This window comes from Salvelinus sp. IW2-2015, linkage group LG14, assembly GCF_002910315.2.
Source record: "Salvelinus sp. IW2-2015 linkage group LG14, ASM291031v2, whole genome shotgun sequence".
Taxonomy (NCBI): domain Eukaryota; kingdom Metazoa; phylum Chordata; class Actinopteri; order Salmoniformes; family Salmonidae; genus Salvelinus; species Salvelinus sp. IW2-2015.
Genome location: NC_036854.1, coordinates 18,889,157 through 18,911,559, shown reverse-complemented (window position 1 = coordinate 18,911,559; position 22,403 = coordinate 18,889,157). Strand labels below are relative to the sequence as shown.

The 22,403-nt window shown below is 44.2% G+C and overlaps 2 protein-coding genes across 2 annotated transcripts in view; both read left to right on the top strand.

Annotated features, from left to right (window-relative positions):
- Positions 1–7,379, top strand: part of LOC111972849 (rho guanine nucleotide exchange factor TIAM2-like) — a 45,254-nt gene extending 37,875 nt beyond the window's left edge. The window contains exons 17-26 of the mRNA XM_070446563.1: positions 1,751–1,954; positions 2,511–2,579; positions 2,969–3,094; positions 3,879–3,987; positions 4,134–4,313; positions 4,534–4,652; positions 4,848–4,956; positions 5,088–5,146; positions 5,257–5,432; positions 5,556–7,379. Of these exons, the coding sequence (XP_070302664.1) occupies positions 1,751–1,954; positions 2,511–2,579; positions 2,969–3,094; positions 3,879–3,987; positions 4,134–4,313; positions 4,534–4,652; positions 4,848–4,956; positions 5,088–5,146; positions 5,257–5,432; positions 5,556–6,201 (1,797 nt within the window). The 3' untranslated portion in view covers positions 6,202–7,379. The remainder of the gene's footprint in view (positions 1–1,750; positions 1,955–2,510; positions 2,580–2,968; positions 3,095–3,878; positions 3,988–4,133; positions 4,314–4,533; positions 4,653–4,847; positions 4,957–5,087; positions 5,147–5,256; positions 5,433–5,555) is intronic.
- A 2,117-nt stretch (positions 7,380–9,496) lies between these two features.
- Positions 9,497–21,582, top strand: LOC111972603 (claudin-20-like). Its single transcript, XM_070446562.1, has 3 exons — positions 9,497–9,763; positions 17,065–17,119; positions 17,678–21,582. The coding sequence occupies exon 3, from the start codon at positions 17,829–17,831 to the stop codon at positions 18,768–18,770; it is 942 nt and encodes a 313-aa protein (XP_070302663.1). The 5' UTR covers positions 9,497–9,763; positions 17,065–17,119; positions 17,678–17,828; the 3' UTR covers positions 18,771–21,582.
- Positions 21,583–22,403: the final 821 nt, after the last annotated feature.

The following is a 22,403-nucleotide window of genomic DNA, read 5'->3' as shown; positions in this document are numbered from 1 at the left end:
GTGTAGTACGACAAACTGCAGGCTTACTCCTTAAGTGTGTGTGACAGAGAGAGTGACATAAATAAAGAGAGAGAGAGGGAGAGTACGGGAATTTCCAGGGATTAATGGCTACCAGCAGAGGTCAGAATGCCCAGCCTGGCATGTAGCATGTTGTTTCTATCCAGCTCCACCAACAACAGCCAGAGGTTCACCCCGGGAAAGCAGCCCCGGGTGGCCCTGTCGACCAGGGCTATGTGCTGGGTGCTGCCCCAGGAGGATGAGGGTGAGGTGGAAGTGGGCGTGGGGGATTTCATCCCTGGGATTTTCACCCTGCCATCTCTCAGGCAGTCCCTGAAGGACAGGCTGGCCGGACTGCTGGAGGAGGTGGCCTCCTGCGTAGCCTGCGAGCAGGCAGCCGACAGGATCACCCTACTGGTAGTACTGTAGCTAGTGTACTGTGGTGTCCCTCTGTATCGTAGTTATTGTTGTACTGTACTCTCTCTGTGTTTGAGCTGCGCTGATGATGCATGGGCGCTGTAACTAGTGTTGCTTTGATGTTGTTGCCTAGAAACAAGAGCTTTTTTTGAATGCACTGTTTTTACTGTTGCGATCTTATTGTAGGTATAAGATGCATAGGCTACACGCTCATGTGAGACACGCAGAGAGCAAATGTTACGGGAAGTTAATAAGCCCATAAATGTTAACGCTTAGAATCTTTTTCCCATTCTCTGTCCGACCTTGCTTCTAGTTCAGAGGGTATTTTAAAGCTGGATTGCAGCGCAGCACAATAGTCCTAACCAAGGGGATTTATTTGTGTGTCAGCACTTTATTATAGCCTGACAGGAGACGTTGTGATGGCAAATGAACAAGGCCGTGGCGGGGGATCCGATCTGTTTAATCTGCTATTGAGGGTTGCCTCGGCCCGTGTGCGTTCACCGCTGATTACTCCAACTTTCTTTGAGAGCGTGAAAGTGTACGTGATGGGAAATTGCTTGTTCATAAACTTGACACCAGGTTATTCGTTTGATACCTCACTGTTAGACGCTCTCTCTCATGTCTTGTGGAAAATTGTTGACACAATAAGTATTTTCTAATTTAATCTTAATTGATTCATTTTGGCTGAATCATTATGGTAATAACACAAATATCTAAAACTCCTAGATGATGTGTGCATCCCAAATGACGCCCTATTCCCAATAGTGTGCACTACTTTTGACCAGAGCCCTATGGCTTAAACCTGGGATGCATCTCAAATGGCACTCTATTCCATTTAAAGTGTGCTGGTCAAAAGTAGTGCACTATATAGGGAATAGGTTGCCATTTGGGATGTAGACCCTGACCCTCTGCACTCTTTGCCTCTCCATAAATACAGAGGGCGTGGTTTGACACCCTCTTATACTACACAAGGGGTTGATGATTTAAACTGACTGATTATTAAAGGGGAATTTCATTCAAAAACAATATTTTGGTATTTTTTTCATTGGTCCACTGTTGATACAGTCCCAACATGTTTTGCATGTCAGTAGTCAATTTGTCAAGATATTGGACTTTTAAGAAGAAAAGTGTCTCCACCCACATCATCATGATGATGCAACGTGTCATAGGATGCAAAAAAAAATATTGTGATATTCCCCTTTAAGATTAGGTGCTTGTTACAGTAGATTCCGAGCTGAATTGTAATCGTCACACCCCTGAGTAAAGGGCAGTCGTTTGATATTCCGAGCTGAAATGAGAATATCTGCTAAACTCGTCTCTCTTCTGTTTCCCTCAGAATGTGGAGACGGTGTGTTCGCTGTACCAGACCTTCCCAGAGGGCCGTGGGGCGGTGGTGGTAGAGGGCCAGAGAAACCCCTATTCCATGGAGCCCCTCGGGCCACAGGTCCAGAAGCCCCCCTGCCCCAGACACATGTCTATCTCTGAGAGGCTCCGTAAGGTCATACAGGAACTGGTAGACACAGAGAAGTCCTACGTCAAGGTACATACTTGGCCATATTTATGTTTTTTTTGTCATATTTAAAATCCTTCATATTTCATCATTCCATTGTAAATTGTACTTGTAATTCGGCGTGTTGCTGTCATTTGTACAATTATTTGTTAAATCATTTAAAATACATGAGCATCATCAAAGCGTCTCAGAGTAGGAGTGCCGATCTAGGATCAGTTTTGCATTTGAAATGGTAATGAATGGACATAGGGGGGATCTGATTATATATCAGCAATCGTGCTCTGAGACAATGAATACGGGTCCTGATAACTCACATTCTGCTGCCTCATCGAAGAGAGCGCTGGAACGCCCTCTCCGGGGATTTCAAATTGATGGTCTCTCTTTATTAACGGTAATGAATAGTCTCTAAGTGCCTGTTTATTAATGGTCTCTCGTAGCATTGAGTGTAATGTATGTTTACCACCTGCTACTCTAACGTCCATGTGTCAGGCTGAGGAGAATGAGGATTTCTCTGACAGCGATGGTGTAATAGTCTGATAGCGATGACGTCACAGTCTAATGACGTTTTCCCCTGTCTGTCCCTTAGGACCTGGGCTGTCTGTTTGACATTTACCTGACCCCTCTACAGAGTGAGACCTTCCTCAGCCACGACGAGGTAGAGCACGAAGGGGGCACTATGGAAAGACACACGTGTAAAATGTCTAAACACATGTTAAATACAATAACATTGAATTATGGCTTGTTAGCAAGCTGTATGCTAGTGTGACTGACCAGGGTTGGAACCCGGGTCTCAGGGAATAAAAAGTGGTCAGATCTCAGACAATGCTAACCATCACATGAGCGTGTTTCCCAACCACCTCCGCTACATTGGCTGTAAACCTCTTCCCGTCTTCTATCCTGTACTTTTTAGGCATTTGAATTTGCTATTCACAGTAGATGTAAAAAAAAAAAAAAAAAAAAGGTGCCTAAAAAGGGTTTCTAAAAATAAAGAATCTTCTATCCACTGGGTCGTTTCTAACTGTTGTTCCCTCCACCCTCCATTAGATGGAGTCTCTGTTTGGCAGTCTGCCTGAGATGCTGGACTTCCAGAGAGTGTTCCTACACACCCTGGAGGAGCGCATCGCCTCCTCCCCCAACTTCAGCTCTCTGGAGACCCCGGAACAGTTCAAGGTAGAGTCCCCATGAGTTTGGGGTTGCGTGCCAAATGGCACATTATTCCATTTACACAGTGTATAAAACATTAAGAACACCTTCCTAATATTCAGCTGCACCCTCCCACTTTTGCCCTCAGAACAGCCTCAATTCGTTGGCGCATGGACTCTACAAGGTGTCGAAAGCGTTCAACACGAATGCTGGCCCATGTTGACTCCAATGCTTCCCACAGTTGCCTGTAAGTTGGCTGGATGTCCTTTGGGTGGTGGACCATTCTTGACACACACAGGAAACTGTTGAGCGTGAAAGAAAACACAGCAGCGTTGCAGTTCTTGTGCCTACTACCATACCTCGTTCAAACGCACTTAAATATTTTGTCTTACCCATTCACCCTCCGAATGGCATACATACACAATCCATGTCTCAAATTGTCTCAAGGCTTGAAAATCCTTCTTTAAATCGGTCTCCTCCCCTTCATCTACACTGATTGAAGTGGATTTAACACGTGACATCAATAAGGAATCATAGCTTTCACCTGGATTCACCTGGTCAGTCTGTCATGGACAGAGCTGGTGTTCCTAATGTTTTGCATACTCACGGCTGTGGTCATAAAAGTAGTGTCCTTTATAGGGAATAGGGTTTCATTTGGGATGCGGCCTCGAGGTCTAGTGGAAAATCTTCAAGCTTTATCAACAGGATGTTACTTAACCTACTGACTGCAGAGTTAGTCAGCGGTAGGCCTATTTGATGTTCACAGGACGTGAATAGCAAGCATTCTCTCTTTCTGTCTCTCTGCATCCAGAAACTTCTCTTCTCGCTGGGCGGCTCCTTCCTCTACTATGCCGACCACTTCAAGCTCTACAGCGGCTTCTGTGCCAACCACATCAAAGTCCAGAAGGTTCTGGAACGAGGTAAGGCTGATGCCTACCTTATGTACAGTAGACCTGAATATCCCAGCTCAGTTAATCATTAAATGCCATCTGAAAAGCCAGTGCAAAAGGCAGCCAATCAATGCCTGCATCGAAGCCTGCTTTAAGTCCTCATTTCCTGTTTACAGCAAAGACGGACCGGGCTTTCAAGGAGTTCCTAGAAGCAAGGAACCCCACCAAGCAGCACTCTTCCACCCTGGAGTCGTACCTCATTAAGCCAGTCCAGAGGGTGCTCAAGTACCCCCTGCTGCTCCGAGAGCTGGTCTCCCTCACTGACCCCGAAAGCGAGGAGCACAGCCACCTCACAGGTAGGACTACATATGTCATGGCTTATGTGTGAGCCCGCATAGACACACACACACACACACACACACACACACACACACACACACACACACACACACACACACACACACAGAGAAACCATAAGACCCACAGACAGCAGTCTTTCCAGGTTTGTCTGGTGTGTTAGGGGTGAGCTCTATTGACGTGCACCTCTCTGTGTGTCGACCCGTCTCCATCCATCAGAGGCCCTGAGAGCCATGGAGAAGGTGGCCAGCCACATCAATGAGATGCAGAAGATCTACGAGGACTACGGCACTGTGTTTGACCAGCTGGTGGCAGAGCAGAGTGGCCCTGAGAAAGAGGTACAGTCATCACCACCACACATAACTGGCAAATGAAACTATAGTAATATCTTCTCGATGATACGAATATTTGATTCTGTTAGTTCAAGTAATTGTATGAACGATATGAATGTACTCATTGTAGAGTGAGTTCATTGGAGGAAACCCCTCCACCACCAGCCTCCCGGACTAAGTGTCCTCCTCTCTCTTCTCCAGGTGACAGAGATCTCCATGGGGGAGTTCCTCATCCACTCCTCTTTAAAGTGGCTCAACCCTCTCCCCTCCCTGTGTCGCATGAGGAAAGACCCTGAACTGACAGTGTTCGGTGAGTGGGGCTTTTTCCAATGACGAGTTGAATCAGAATTACTTGACAGGATGATGTCAATATTTTCATCTTTATTACAACAATCAAGAACGGTCGGACTCAAATCGAGTCGCTCCTGCCTCTGTCCTCAGTTTTCAAGAGAGCCGTGATCCTGGTGTACCGTGAGAGCAGCAAGATGAGGAAGAGGATGGTGAGTCTCACGTTGCTCAAACACACTTCTTCCGATAACGTTATGTTGTACAATGGATACTGCACAAGTTCTGATGCGCGTGTACATTTTGGCTTCTTTGTGTGCTACAGACCACGTCACGCTCCGACCTGGACCCCTTCAAGTTCCGCTGGCTCATCCCAGTGTCGGCAGTGCAGGTCCGCCTGGGGAACACAGCAGGGACAGAGAACCCTTGTGTCTGGGAGCTGGTCCACACCAAGTCTCAGGTGGAGGGGAGACCAGAGACCGTATTCCAGCTCTGCAGCAGGTGAGAGATTACATGAAACTGACAGCGATAATGGATGTTTTATCAATCATGAAAACTACAAAAGATATACATTTGAATTAACATGGCCTAGTTGACTTGATCTCATATATGGGTCTTTTCCAGTGGTTTGGAGAATAAGGCCAGTGTAGTGAAAGCTCTTCGCTCCCTTCGAGACTGCACCCGGAGGCCTCTCCTACCAGAGACGGGTTCTAGAGAGCACCTAGGCTCCCTCCGCAGGACCCAGCCTGCACCTGTCAGAGACGGCTCCTGGAGAAGACAACAGCGCCAATCAGAGGCCGGGAGGACTGCAGGCCACCAGCACCACTCAGACGACAGCAGTGTGTCCAGCGGCGGCCCCTACCCTGGTCCAGGAGACACCCACACGGAGCCCCAGCTCCCCAGCCGCTCCTCCACGGGCCTCCCCAGTCTGGAAGGCACCACACTGGGCAAGAGGGCCTGGCTGTGCTCCCTGACCAGCACCCTGGAAGCCCAGCTCCAGAGACTCAACTTCACAGAAGAGGCCGGGCCGAGGAGCACGGGGACCCAGCAGGAGCACCTCAGACCCACACAGACCCACCCTGCTGTCCAGAAGAGGGTGAGCAGTCTGCAGGGGGGCCAGGCGAGGCAGGATAATGACTCCCAGTGTGTGGACTTCAACGGCCTACTAGGGAGGGACTTCAGTGTGCAGAGCCTGAACTCTGTGGTCAACGAGGACTGCTTCTACGATACGGTGATGGGAATTCAGAAGGCTGCCATTCCAACACTATAGTGGCCTAGGGGAAACTTCACCCCAGAGAGCTGATGAACACCTGTCTAGGGTCTTATCACGCTGACTACATTAGAGCCTGGTCAAGTTGCTATGGACTAGAGGATGAATCTCTTTAACGTGCTTACTCTGACTCTGCTGAGTAGGCTTTGACCGAAGAACTGAGCTCTGTTCACAGTGACTTTGACTTGACTTCATCCGTTTAGCTCCTAGAAGAGGGAAGGCCTGAAGGTGAAAAACAGTAACACACCGTCACAGTACATACTGTAAATGGATCCATGTTTTGCTGCACTCTATAAGCTCTAAACACAGTTGCCTACGTTCAATAGCATTCCTTTCACTTTTTTCCCCCCCCTCTCGATTTCATCTCGTTTGTAAATATAATGCAGGATCTCAATCGCGAGTATCTTTCTATTTTCATGGCTTTTTTGACAAAAGCAGTTGCTAGTTCAAGACTGGAATTGCTTGATAAAAAAACGTCCGATATGAGTATTTTATTTGAACCTGTTCCTATTTATATGTATCTCTATATTATTTTGTTCGTGTGTTAATATCCACAGAAAAACTAAGATGAAGTGTCACATTTCTATGTCATTTATCTTATGAAGTTAAAGCAAAGTCCCTTTTCAAGCTCTTTCATATTTGAAGTGATTTGATGTATCACTATCAAGTTCTATCTGCACAAAGCTCAGTTCTGAGATATTGAGCATCAACATTTCCCCATCCCTGATCTCAGAACTGTTGTGTAGCGAATTCTTCGTTCATATTTTATATATACGCTAGTTTATCACCTTACATACAATCATTTGTAATTGACAACCCAGCATTGGTGTGATTGGATTGCAGATAGAACCTTATAGCACCAAGTTAGTAGGTGTTTGTGCAAATAGTACTTTCTGATGTTTTTTTTGTTTTTTTCTTCAGCGTAAAATGACTTTAAACAAAATCGGACACATCTCACATGTAAAGGACCACCTAAAGAGCATCTCCATGTGAATAACACATTGTTTGACCAAAATGTCAGCTGGGTTCTAAGGTTCTAAGGTTACAAATTGTTGAAATGTTTGTTATCGTTATTCCAATTTAGCTGAACTGTAATTTATTCTCTAATAATGAATATTATTTTCATATACATGACATTGTACAGGTAAAGTTAAATGATGTAATATTTAATTATTATTTTTTAAATAAAAAAGAAACAGGCTCACAGTGGAGTTGTTCTGATTGATAGGTAGATGCTTTGTAATTACTGAAGGTTATTGGCTAATCAAGGTCTTATCCACTAGACACCAAATGGAAGAAAAGTGACTGAAACGGGGAGCAACGACCTGACCTTGACCAATAAGAAACTCATTTTTGCTGCAAAACGTTTTCTGTTGCAAAATGTTTTGCTACGCTTTGCTACGGCACTAATATTTACTGGATGAGAGAATGCATTAGAAACTCTGAGTGGTACAGAAGAAGAGCGTAAAGAAATATTCCTACACTTTCTTTCATCCTCCTGCTGCTCCATCCATTAGCTAGAGGGAGGTAGAGCCCAAATGTAGACTTTGGAGCCCTGGACCAGAGCTAACCACAACAACCACAGCCACACAACAGAGACTGTGGGGCTATGGACCAGAGCTAGCCACAACAACCACACCACATCAGTGTAGGTGCAGCATCCTTTACCCGAGCCTCAGTGTTGTGTGTGTGTGTGTGTGTGTGTGTGTGTGTGTGTGTGTGTGTGTGTGTGTGTGTGTGTGTGTGTGTGTGTGTGTGTGACTCACACAGACTCTTCCTCCTTCAGACAGTGGAGTTGAGGCTCTGGTGAACACAGACACTGTAGCTAGCTGGAGCAGCGAGAGATCTTTTTTTTTTTTATCCAGTCTATCAGCACCAACACAATGAGTCATAATTGCTGGCCCTCTTTCCAGGTCTTTTTGTTCACAGGTCTGCGGACAACGTTAATCAGGTGTAAGGGCGTCAGCCAGTCTTCGTCACGTAAAATGGAGGAATGGAGGGAGTAGTAGAAATTAGAAGGGGAGGAGATTTATTTTCCTCTCAGTTGGTGCAGTTCTCTAAAGGGGGGAATGTCCTTGGTCAATTTAGCTACAGTCTTGGATCTGAAGGATGAGACAAAGCATTCCTGGGCCAGACACAAAAGACAGACAGACGTGCGGACGGACGGACGGATAGACAGACAGGAGAATAGACACACACACACACACACAACAAAGATGGAGACCACACACAAGAAACAAAGACACACACTCAGGAGACGGAGAGGTTTTAAGGTATGTGCGTAACAGATTGCTTTAAAGGGAAAACAGGAGACTGTGTGTGATGGCAAGCCGGTTCAGTTCCTGTTGCCACAGTAACACCTTTTGTGAAGGGCCATAAACACAGCCCACTCCACACACACACACACACACACACACACACACATAAATTCAACATGAGCCTCCACCACTGAACATACTGCCACACTGCTGCCTGACAGCCTGAGGAGAGAGGGAACACACTTCAGCGTGCCTACTGCTTACTCTTCACAAGAAAAAGGCCTCGGAAGAGAAGCTGTGTTGGAAGAGAAGTAAAATGTTGGTCTCAGCAGTGGGTGGATTAAAGAAGGAGTGGATGACAGAGGAATGGGGAATGGCTGAATTCAGATCTATCTCTGGGGGCAGAGTGCAGGAGGACTGGAGGCTGGGCTCCACAGATAACACAGCCCACTGGCAGCAGCTCCTCTGAACTGACAAACTGTTGAAGGCAGTGCCTGGTCCACCACCTCCTCCACTTTCTCCTCTCAAAACTCCCTCTGCCTGCCTACTACAGTATCACTAGACTCTCTTGTCTGCCAGCCTCGTGCTCTTTTCTCTACCCAGACCAATAGAGGGGGATTGCCATTCCACAAAGACCACAGCAGCAGCGGCAGACCGAAAGAAAGGCAGGCAGGTGTGCTCTGCTCTCTGGCATGCTCCAACACAGCTGGGTCTCTTCAGCCATCAGTGGAACAGCCGACTCCTGCCTCCTGCCATTCATCCATGATATGACTGGGATCCTCCTGGGGCCTCCTGGATCTACAGCGCAAAGGGAAGGGAACTCTGCCGCTACCTCACCGAGGTGCATGAATTGAGGAGCAAACTGAAGTGAAAAGAGGAAATTCAGCAACTCTTGGAGGACAGAGAGAGAGAGAGAGAGAGAGAGAGAGAGAGAGAGAGAGAGAGAGAGAGAGAGAGAGAGAGAGAGAGAGAGAGAGAGAGAGAGAGAGAGAGAGAGAGAGAGAGAGAGAGAGAGAGAGAGAGAGAGAAAAGCGGAGAACAGGGAGACTAGCTTTACGAAAAGGCTTGGAATCTAGGAGCTCCACCACAGATGACCAGAGCGTTGGCATACTGGGATACTGTACTTGTGACCAGGTTTTTTCCCATAGTTTTTTCTTTGTTCAAGACTCAACTAGCACTCGCTGACCTGACATACTCACATACACGTGTGTGTGTGTGTGTGTGTCTGCAAATCGCTCAGACACAGGAGAAACGTTCCATTGTGAGTTGTGCACCTGAATGACCACTGGATGGATAGAATAGCGGTAAGTGTTTCCTTCTTTCTTCTCGCGAGACTGATTACAACGCATCAGGTAGACTTCCGTTAGATAATACGGACCACATCTAGCGGCAGTAATCTACAGTTGGACTGAGATATGTCTATGGATAACAGTTTGTGTACACTAGCACATCTGTTAGCAACTTGGACATGTCGAGTAACACCAGATGGATTTACACGATCCTCGTTCTAATAACTTTGTCGACAGCTTGTTCATTTGCACTCTCCATCGCAGCTCATGTACCTTCCTTATTATGGCTTGTCCAATCAGGTCGCCGGAAATGGGTTCCATCTTTTCCCTCATCATTCCATTACTCCGATGTCATGGCAACGATTGACATTTTTCAGAGAGATTAGAATTTCTAAACACCTAGTTATTTAACCATCCACATTGACTGCATATGCTGTGCAAAAACAGTCAATTACCTTAGGAACCTGTCATTAATAATTTCATGGTGATGCCTCATTGGTGATAAAACACAGCGTCAACTCAACTGCTGGCAGGTAATAGTGAGGGCATTGCCTCTTGACTGTGGGAGTAAATAGGTTGTTTATATTCCTGTCTGTTTGATGATTTGAGGAGGGTTGATTCTTCCAGGCTGTAGTCAGTATACTGGCTGCTCATACTCAAATATTTCAGTCTATGGAATGAACTCTCAACTCCGATATCCCATTTCACCTGGTGTTCTGGCTACTGCGATAGGCTGATCAGGCTTAACACCTTTAGTTCATCCTCATTACTTAAGACGTTACCTTTTCCCACTTCTCTTGCTGTGGAGTTTTGCTATTCCAACTTCATCTGAGACTGGGGTAGTGTAGCAATGAAAATGGAAAGCAACAAATAGCCTAGTTGCCTAGGTCCACAAATTAACATTCTAACAGCACTCCAATGCAACATTTCTCATTGCTGGACAGCTTGTCATCCCAGCAAACATCAGTAAATTCGGTAATCATAAAAGGGACTTGTAATAATATATATTTTTTAGGGCATTTTAGATCAGAAACAGCAGGGGAGACAGATTAGGAAGGGTGGGGACAAGGATTGAATCCCAGTCTCCAGGGTTGCATACATGTGCCTAGACCTCCAGACCATAGGGCCTGCACATGAAGTGATATCTAAGAAGAAAATACGTTTCTTGCATTTGTCTCTTAGCTAAAATACTTCAATAGGTCTTTGTTAGTCTCCTGCTCGTAACTTTTCCCTTTGGAAATAGATTTGCTGAATGAGCTCAACACAGTTTTATTTTTATGTGCTTGTATGAACAAGGCTTTAAAAAGAGGGAACAACAAGCAGAACAGAAACCTGTAATTAATACCAGACTAGACGTGCAGTATCTTCATTACAAGCCTATAAAAATGATTTGGCTATGTGACCAATTTCAACATTTCTTCTTTAAAAAATAAAATACTTCAAACAAGCAGGCAATGAAAACGTTGGAATCGTGCTCGCCATTTCACATTAATAATACTTTATTTTTATTTTAAAAGAATTCTGGGTAGGCCCCCCTTCTACACCAACATTCCAACATTCCAGAAATGTACCTCTGGCTTTGAATTTGTATTCCTCTTTGGAAGTGCCAACAGAATAACTGCCAACAGTCTGTCTCTGCCAAACCATAGTCCTCAGTTAGGCTCATCCTCCATCATGAAACATTATGAATCTTAGATGAGTACACAGTAATGAGAAATATTGGGAAGAGCAATAAGGAAGTGAACGTCATTTATAATAAGGGTTGCATGGAGAAAATGGACGGCCCTCCTGTCAGCAAAATATATATTTACATCAACACCCCCTGAAAGCTTGAAACAAAACAAGTGACCCTCCTCTATACCCAAAATAATAATTACAACAAAGTGGATAGCAGAGAACATGTCTACCATTTTCCCTCAGTCCTAGTATAGACCAGAGCCTTAGATACTGTATGCGGTTTTAGAAACTGTTCTTCGTCCTGCAAGCATTATATGGTAACACAATCATTTTGATAGCGCACAGGGCTGTGGGCTAGATGGTTAAGGATTTGCAGACCATCGTGGACAAGAATAGAGGGTGGAAAAATCTCCTTTATAGTAAAAGCATTGCATGAATCTATCATGGTATTTGCAGGTCCGAGAATTTTTTTACTTTTATAAACATTTCATGCAAACCTATATCATTTTACATATTAGCAGAAACCACACAAACGACCGAAATGACAGGCTAAGAATAGACAGAGAGATAGATGTGTTCATCTGATCATATTTCTCCAATGCCAAAACGCCATGTCTTGTTTGCAACGAAACACTCCCTGTTTGCAAATAATTACATCTGAGACATTATACATTAGGAATCTGAGCGTGGTACTTTCAAAAGTAGGCCTACCGACGCAGGAAAATGTACGCTTCAAATGCTGCCTACTCTTCTTCCGTGGCTTAACCCAACGAGAGAAGGTCACGAGCGTTTCCCTAAAAAGCTGTCTTGGGTTTAAACATCTTCTATTGTACATTAAGTGAATAGCTTAATCAATTCATAGTGACAGAATTAGATTACTTCCCAAGTGTGCTTTTTGTCTCCTCGGCTATAGAAGGTTGTAGCTCAGCCTCCGAATGTCAAAGAAACTAAACAATGATATTCCCATATGTATCGGAGCAACGTCTTTCTCTGGTATTTTATAGCTTGTTCCTGGAATACAGCATTGTGGACCAAAGTACTGTTACAACAGGGGTGTAGGCATGTCTATACAGGCCCATCGACTGGGGAGCCAGGCCCACCCAATCAGATTGTGCAGAAATCCAAATATTATACATTTTTTACTATATAATCGGATGTTTTCTTTGCTTCAAAATCTTAAGCAAACAAGGGGTAGGGCTGTGCTTTTTGCCATTTTCTTTAATAAAAGGTAGGACTATGGCATACCCCCGCATACTGCCTCAATTCGATGGTTTTAACTTAACATCCCTTCACTGACACAGAGGTAGCCTGTTTAAAAGAGTGGATGGTGGAATTCAACGACAAACCTATGGATATTTCAGCCTATGGCCTAACATCATCTGTCAAACAGGTAGGCCTACCTCTTGTTTCATAAACAGGAGGAAATACATGTAGGCTCCAACACAAAACCCTCTTGTTGTTAGTAAAGTCGAATTAAAATGAGGATGGTTTTAAAGTATTATGCCTATTCAAATTTGCCTACTTTCAGCGCCGTGAGCTGTCCATTTCATAAAGCTGGATAATTTCATTGAGACCACACTACAGAATCAGAGATGAAGGGCGGCATCGGACACCCCCGATACACAGCCTAAAAGAAACTAACTATAGAACACTGATGCAGATAGACAAGAGCCATGCGTCCTCTGAAACACCACCCTGCCAAGCCGCACTGCTTCTTGACACACTGCTCGCTTAACCCGGAAGTCAGCCGCACCAATGTGTCGGAGGAAACACCGTACAACTGGCGACTGAAGTCAGCGTGCACTGCGCCCAGCCCGCCACAAGGAGTCACTAGAGTGCGATGGGACAAGAACATCCCAGCCGGCCAAAACCTCCCCTAACCTGGACGATGCTGGGCCAAATGGGTCTCCCCTTCGCGGCCGGCTGCGACACAGCCTGGGATCGAACCCGGGTCTGTAGTGATGCCTCAAGCACTACGATGAAGTGCCTTAGATCGCTGTGCCACTCGGGAGGCCCCATTCTGTACATTTTCATCCATCCCTAACAACATCTCCTCAGTACAACACATCACTACTGTCCCATAGGAATGATGGGAGTGAAAAGTAAACAAGCAAAAGTAAACAAGGAGTAGTAGAATGTTCCTTTCGAAAACTAGCCTACACATCAGCAGCTACTTCTCCACTTAGTGGAGGCCATGCAATAGACCTAGAATAACACTGCTCTACTGAGAGTTGCCTTGGTTCCCATCTCCCTCCTCACTGCATCCCAAATGACACCCTATTCACTTTCTAGTGCACTACTTTTGACCAGGGGTCTGGTCAAAGGCAGTGCGCTAGAAAGTGAATCGGGTGCCATTTGTGACGCAGCCCCTCCTCTTCCCACGCTCCCCTCTCAGCCCAGGCTAAACATGCATCAAATACACTACACTACACCCTCAAAGGGCTAGGCTGGTAAAGGACTTTATAGTCTGCTCATATGGTCAATATCTATCAAAAGGAGTTTATTAAAAATATCCTATTACCACAGATATCACATAACATTAATGCGAATGTTCTGTTCACCTTGTAGCGGTGTTGCGTTAGTAGATGTTTACTTGTCCTTCGAGTTACTCTTGGGAAAGTGCATGACCTTGCCTGCCTGCGTACTTAGTAAACTCTTGGCAACATAATGGAGGAGAATTCCATACAGTATACTGCCTTGGGAAGAAACACATTTTAGATGACAACTCCAAATCCAAGTCTGTATTTTTGAGAAATGCAGATCTTTCCAGTCTCATTGACTCATGTCATGTGCAATAATGAGACAACAGGCTAGAAGTAATTCTATGGGACAACAGGCTAGAAGTAATTCCCAAGAGTACCAGTAATATTCATGTTACCTAAATAATTGTCTAAATTCTGGGTAGTAAAATAATGATGACAAAACATTATCTGGTCAGGTCTTAAAGAGCTCTTTATTACTTTTTTCCATTTATTACATGACCATATTTGGGTAGTAAAAGTCCATACAGTTTTTGTACAAAGGAATATGGCACACAGTAGTAGTGCGATGCATGCAGCATGTAAAATTCACGACTGTTTTTCCTTTGACTTTCGGTAGACAGGCTCTGTATCAAGCCCAACTTCAGTGCCCAGAAGGAACTGCATGCTTTAAATAGCCTGCCATGTCCTCTCACATCACACACACACCACACACACACACACACACACACAACACACACACACACACACACACACACACACACACACACACACACACACAACACACACACACACACACACACACACACACACACACACACACACACACACACACACAAAAGGTTACAATTCTACAATTTTAATGACTTCAATGTGACTTTCTGTTTGAGGCAGGAGGCCCAAAGTTGGTCCTCCAACTAGAGTCTAAGCCGGGGTCAGGAGGGAGGGTTCTACTAAGCAAACCTTTGGAATTGTTTTAAGATGCTCATACCAAGGATCATCTAGCTATTTGATTTGGAATTTTAGGACCCATTTAGGTATAAAAAAAAATATTAAAAAATAATATTTGATGAAACATTGAATTTGGCCTTACTGCTATTAGCCTATAGAAACACATTGAAGAAATTATTCATACATGGAAAAACAAATAGTCCCCAAAAAATTATCGAAAGGAAGTTTGTTTTGAAGTGTCTGTCAAATATCTGAGAGATATAAGAAAGATGAGGAAATGATTTATGTACAGTTGAAGTCGGAAGTTTACATGCACCTTAGCCAAATACATTTCAACTCAGTTTTTCACAATTCCTGACATTTAATCCTAGTAAAAATGCCCTGTCTTAGGTCAGTTAGGATCACCACTTTATCTTAAGAATGTGAAATGTCAGAATAATAGTAGAGAGAATTATTTATTTCAGCTTTTATTTCTTTCATCACATTGGGTCAGAAGTTTACATACACTCAATTAGTATTTGGTAGCATTGCCTTTAAATCGTTTAACTTGGGTCAAACATTTCGGATAGCCTTCCACAAGCTTCTCACAATGAGTTGGGTAAATTTTGGCCCATTCCTCCTGATAATAATCTGTCTGTAAACAATTGTTGGAAAAATTACTTGTGTCATGCACAAAGTAGATGTCCTAACTGACTTGCCAAAAATATAGTTTGTTAACAAGACATTTGTGGAGTGGTTGAAAAACAAGTTTTAATGACTCCAACCTAAGTGTATGTAAACCTCCGAGTTCAACTGTATATTGTACACATATTTATCCCCTTTTTTAGACACTAAACTACTTTCATACATTTGTATCTTATTTTGTTTATTTATTACCCCTTTTTCGCCCCAATTTTCGTGATATTCAAATTGGTAGTTGACCTGCGGTCATTCACCTCCGGATGCTGCTGTTCTTGGGAGTAGGGTGGTGGGATGTAGAGGAGCTGTGTCCCTTCAGGAATGGATGGGCGCATAAATAGAGCTAGGGGTCTCCTAATGAGGACTACAGCTGTGGTAATGATCACAGTGGCATTTACTCTCCACACTCCCTCCCTGCTACGGTACCTGTCATCACCGGTCTGGAACAGATAATGTAATGGGCTAATGGGAATACGCGGACTGGCTAAGGTCAAATGATCTCTTCTCTTCCAGTGATATTTTCCTATTTTTCAAATGAATGTAGTCTTTCTCTCCACACAGGACAGAGAAGTGAAGTGTGTGTTTGTGGTGGGGGGGGGGGGTCTGATAGGGGCCTGAGGAGAAGGTGGTACATTTATATTTCTTTGCTTCCCAAATGGCATACTATTTTCCCTATGTGGTGCACTACATTTGGTCAAAGCCCTATGGGCAACCTTTATGTTCAGCCCTCTGGTAATGGTTCCTGTCGGGGCAGGTCTGCCACGATAGGGTACTTTCTTTTTGCTGTCACAGTGTGTGAATATATAGACACAGGATTACTATGAGGAAAGGTTGTGTAACTGTTGTTGGGATACTGCTGTGTGTGTTCGATCGCCACAAAAGGAGGGGGCTGTTCACAGTCTTATCTGTGCATTGCAGTCGGCCATAGTTCACGCGGTCACTTGAAGGGCGACACCTTCGTATCGGCTGCAGGGCAAAAGGACGAGGATGCAGGTCTTTGTCATCAGTCGGTTTCTATTGTGCTCCGAGTGACGATTGACGAAACACACAGAGCCACCACCAAGCGAGCACCAATGTCAAATCATACCTCAAAACTCTCGGCTGTCTAAATGATATATTGAACCAATTAAAGGAACACCAACAAATCTTGAACTGCTCATTTCAGTCAGACATTCAAATATGCCGTGATGAAAAATATTAGCTTATTACGGTCTTTAATCACATTCTCAGGCTGCCCATTTGCTGAGAGGACATTAGCTTGATCTGAATCAATGACCTTCAGGTTAGTCTAGCCTAGTCTAGTTCTTTAACAACTCTCACACCACATTTCTCTCAGTCCACCACTCAGTTCTCCTTAGTGGTGCTGTAGCTCAAAGGCAACAACGATGTGTGGCGGGCACGTCTTCTATGGGACACTGAAAAGGATGGAATTGTATGTTCTGTTGCTAAGGAGATGGAAGGAGGAAGTGCGAATCGCTAAGCTGCTCACCCTATTTTATTGTTATGTTTTTTTCTCTCTTTTGTGCCCAGACAACATTGAGAAGAGACTGACGCACCATGGCACGCTGTCCAAGACACACAAAAGGTAAGGATGGGTTTTCTTCTCTCTCAAACACTGCATTACAGACAAACTATGCACTTATTCACTTTAACAACACATTTACATTAGCATCAATGTCAGAACGTCACTAACATAAAGAAGACAGAGTAAAGAATTTAAGAAATMACACGTTATTTCACAAGAAATAGCTTATTGCACGTTTCAATTACAAATATTGTATATTCAATTTTTGTATAGAACCAGCATTTACCTGACAGCTGAAGTGAATTAAACTAGCTGCTTGATGTAAAAATTTTTTTTTTAAAGTAACCTACTTTCAGAGGAAGGACACTGCAGCTTTAAATGCACATAATTGAGCCTTTAAATGAACACCACAAAACTTAGTCACACAAAGCCAGGGATGCAGAGTCAAAATGCAGGCAAACAGAAAGCACCCTCACACACGCTTCTCCCCTCAAAAGAAGGAGAAAAGAAAGAGCAAAGCGCAGTCTCCTCTCCCCAGATTACCAGCCCTTGTGCCTCATCCGTCTGATCGTCACGCTTGCTCGCTCAGTTCAATTCTCATTTCGCTTTTTATCACAGCCCACTGGAGCCTGCACTGAGGAATTATCTGCTGTCAGGACCCGCGCCTGCACCAGGGCGATAGGGAGAGACGGAGCCAAGGAGCCAGGCTCAGGCCACCGCAAGGTGAGGGTGCCGCCGTGCCGGAGAGGAGGAGACTCGCAACTCGCCAATGGCGTCCTCCGCCATGCAGATCCTCGCCTTTGCCCTGGCGCTACTGGGCGTCCTGGGCGCCACTGTGGCCACGCTGCTGCCCAACTGGAAGGTGAGTGCCGACGTGGGCTCCAACATCATGACTGCCATCTCCCAGATGCAGGGGCTGTGGATGGACTGTACCTGGTACAGCACCGGCGTGTTCAGCTGCACCTTGAAGTACTCTGTTCTTTCACTGCCTGCCTACCTGCAGACAGCCCGGACGACAATGGTTCTGTCGTGCATGATGGCTTGCCTTGGCCTCTGTCTCGCTGCCCTGGGGCTCAAATGTACCCGCTGGGGGGGCAGTCACCGGGCAAAGGGACACGCGGCCATCGGGGCGGGGGGTTGCTTCATCTTGGCTGGCATCCTCTGCCTGGTGCCCGCTTCCTGGTTCACCAACGAGGTAATCACTACCTTCCTGGACTCCAACGTACCTGAGAGCAGTAAATACGAACCTGGGGGCGCCGTGTACGTGACCTTTGTCTCTGCCGGCCTACTGCTGGCCGGTGGGGTCATCTTTTGTTTGTCGTGTCCCGGGAAAAGAGAGGGGCAGTTGGACTACACCTCGACATCCACCTCTACCACCTTTCCTGACAAACTACTGCAGCAGCAGATAAACCAGGAGCAAATACAGCGCGACCAGCTCCAGCGTGACCTGATACTGCGGGAGCAACTGCAACGGGGGCAGAAGGACTTTGAACAGCAGACGTCGCCTAATGAGCAGTCAAGCCGCGAGCAGCTACAATGGGGTGACAAAGGGCCCCAGGATGAGGCCCAAGCAGCTGACGAAATCCAGCAGGAGGAGCCTCTACAGGAGAAGCCGCTACATGAGGACAAGGGAACGCAACAGTTCTACTCTCCATCCAGAGTCCCTCCAAAAGACGCCCGGGCTGGCTACAGCCTGCAGGACTATGTTTAATATGTTTTATCCCTAAACCCCGCTATTGTTAGTGGGGTGGAGGGAGAATCCGGAGGCTAATCTACTGGCTGCCTTTGTGAGAGGGAGACAGTGGAGGAGAGAAAAATGGGTGAGGAAGGAGGAAGGTAATGACTTTGACAGCCTTATCGCCCCCTCTCATCTCTCTTGCTACTGCAAGCGCAAGCAGTAAAGGTATTCCCAAAGTCTTGGAGAAAGGCAGCTTGTGGATCCAGAATCCTGGGGTAAATGCCTCCTTGACTGCTGCTGTGGTGGGCGGAAAGACACAAGGGTGGGGTAGAGGAGAGGTGTCATAAAAATGCACAAGCGCAGTACAAGTATTGTATAGCCTGTGACAAGTTCCTTTAAAAACGGACGCGGAGGCTTTTCCATACCAAAGGTTTCAATGAGAAAACAGTGCTGGTGATAATTAGCTGCTAATAATATGACATCATTACTTTTGCATAGCAAGTTACCCACTGGGCACACACTGGTTGAATAAACATTGTTTCCATGTCATTTCAATGAAATTACGTTGAACCAACTTGGAATAGACGTTTAATTGAGTAGCGTCCATGTGTCTGAAAAACGAAGATGTTCTTTGCAAGCTTGCATCTCTTCGAGCCCCATTTGCCTTGTGAGATTAAAATAATCATCCTCAATCCTATTTTCAAAAGATAAACAGACTGATTGATATTCAGTCTTCTTGGCATGCTTGTTAAATAATGCAGCTCGTTAAATTATCGGTAGCTTGTTAAATAATGCAGTGGAATGGAGAGTAGTTACTAAAACATAGCTACCAAAGCATGTGCCTAAAATGTGTTTGTAGAACTTCGAATGTTTGTAAAGGAGAATTACAGAAGACTAAAGAAATGAAAAGGAAGATCGAATTCCCACCAATACCATACACACACCTCCAGTCCATCTTGGAGGGGAATAACGTACATGGCAGCAGGGCAGACTTAGTGATTTGGAGACCTAAGGCAGAGGCCAGTCTGAGCCCCTCTCCTGTAATTTTAACTGTAAAAATGTATTACCTTTTAATGTGCCATGAACACAACCAGTCATGATGTTTCCATCTGATTGTCAAACAAATCACTTCTCTCCTGTAATTTTAACTGTAAAAATGTATTACCTTTTAATGTGCCATGAACACAACCAGTCATGATGTTTCCATCTGATTGTCAAACAAATCACTTCAAAAGTAGGGTCCATTCGCACGTTCATCCCAAATAATTCCAGCATCCGAACAGTGCACAGTGCACCCACCAACTTTCCTTAAATTAGCAAGTGGCTAAAACGATCTCACCAGAGAAAGCATCCGAGCGAGCAAAACAGCGCCCCTCTGTCTTACTATATGTAACCCATGTATCTGACGCTATCTGGACAAAAAGAGTATGACATGACATAATCTTTTTATCCAGGCAGAATCAGATAGTGTCGATAGAAAGACGACAACCCCTAGGATTTCTGCACATTTTATTGTGTTACAAAGTTGGATTATAATGGATGTAATTGTTGACAAAAAAATCAACACTAAATGCTCTGTAATGTTGTTGTTTTTTTATTACATAAAATGTAAACACTAATATTTCGTGATTTTTCCTGTGCTTAGCTCCATCCCGTTTCTTTTTATCCTGAAAAACTCCCCAGATGTCAAGCATACCCATACCATGATGCAGTCACCACCATGCTTGAAAATAAGGAGGCAGTTACTCAGTGATGTGTTGTGTTGGATTTGCCCCAAACATAAGGCTTTGCATTTAGGCCAAAACTTTAATTCCTTTGCCTCGTTTTTTGGCATTATTACTGTAGTATTTTGTTGCATACATATGCATGTTTTGCAATATTTTTATTCTGTTTATTTGTATTCCTCTTTTCACTGTGATTTAGGTCATTATTGTGGAGTCACTACAATGTTGTTGATCCATCCTAAGTTTTCTCCCATCACGGCCATCTACCACTCACTGCCCTTTCTAAATGAGGCTTTCCAAAAGCTCCCTGGTCTTTGTAGTTTAATCTGTGCTTGAAATTCAATACTTGACTGAGGGACCTTACAGATGTTGTATGTATGGGGGACATAGACGGGGTAGTCATTCAAAAATCATGCCAACCCCTATTATTTCACACAGAGTGAGTAAATATAAGTTATGTGTTTTGTTAAGCCAAATTCTACTTCTGAACTAATTAAGGGTTTTCCTAAACAAAGGGGGGTGAATACTAATGCAACAACTATATTTGAGTTATTTCATTTTGATTAATTTGTACAAAATGTGTAGAATTGTCTTTTCACGTTGACATTATGGAGCATTTTGTGTAGATCAATTGAAAAACATTTTTTTTTTTTTTACAATTCAATGTATTTCAATCCCACTTTGTGATGTAACAAAATGTGAAAAAACTTCAAGGAGGTGTAGACTTTCTATAGGCACTGTACATGGGCTACACATACATCAAATCAAATCAAGTTTATTTTATATAGCCCTTCGTACATCAGCTAATATCTCGAAGTGCTGTACAGAAACCCAGCCTAAAACCCCAAACAGCAAGCAATGCAGGTGTAGAAGCACGCCTGCATTGCAGAGGACATACATGTCCTCTGCCTCTGCCTTGACGATGATAGCAGTATTATCAGCAGCATCTGTCTTTTTACTAAAGAAATGCGTATTTGTATCCCCCTAGAGTCAAAGGGCCCAGTCTTGGTTTCTACTAAGCTAACATATGGAATTGTTTTAAGATGGTCATACCAAGGATAATTTATCTATTTGATTTGGAATTTTAAAGACCCCTGTAGCTATTAAAATAAATAAATAGCCTTACTGCTACTAGCCAATAGAAACACATTGAATAACAGATTCATACATAGAAAAACAGATCGTAAAAAAAGTTTCAAAACGATTCCTAACACCTAATATTGAGTTGGTTATTTATGATACTCTAGACCTATTAACACCTAATATTGAGTTGCACAATCCATGTCTCAATTGTCTCAAGGCTTAAAAATCGTTCTTTAACCTGTCTCCTCCCCTTCATCTACACTGATTGAAGTGGATTTAACTTTCATAGCTTTCACCTGGATTCACCTGGTCAAAATATGTAATGGAAAAGCAGGTGTTCTTAAATGTTTTTTTTTCACTCAGTGTATGTTTTGAAGTGTCTGTCCTATGTCTGAGAGATATAAGAAACATCAGAGAAAGAAAAAAAAAGATTTACTGTGGAATTACCTGTAAACTTTTACGTGGAAATGCCCTGTTCACCTCCATTACTTTTTTGGCCCGGTACCGGGTCACCTTCAGACGAGTCCCGTGACACTTACGGGGTAGAGCAAAATGAAAAACACCATAGTGTTCGTGAGTCTCATCATTCCATAGAGGTCATATTAGTGTGTAGCCCAAACCGCTCGGACACTACAGCTGTTTTTGTGAGAAGACCGATTATAGGTATGTCTCATGGTTTGACAAACACCGCTGTAGGTCGGCCACCTTCCACCACAGGAAGGCTGGCGGATCATAGACATTAAAACCAGTGGCGGATGTGGTGGATTGAGACGCAGCCCATGCAAAAAAACAAAAAACCATCTCTAGCTTAAACAGACGGATTTTGATGGGTATGATTTTTTGGGGGGGGTTATGCCTT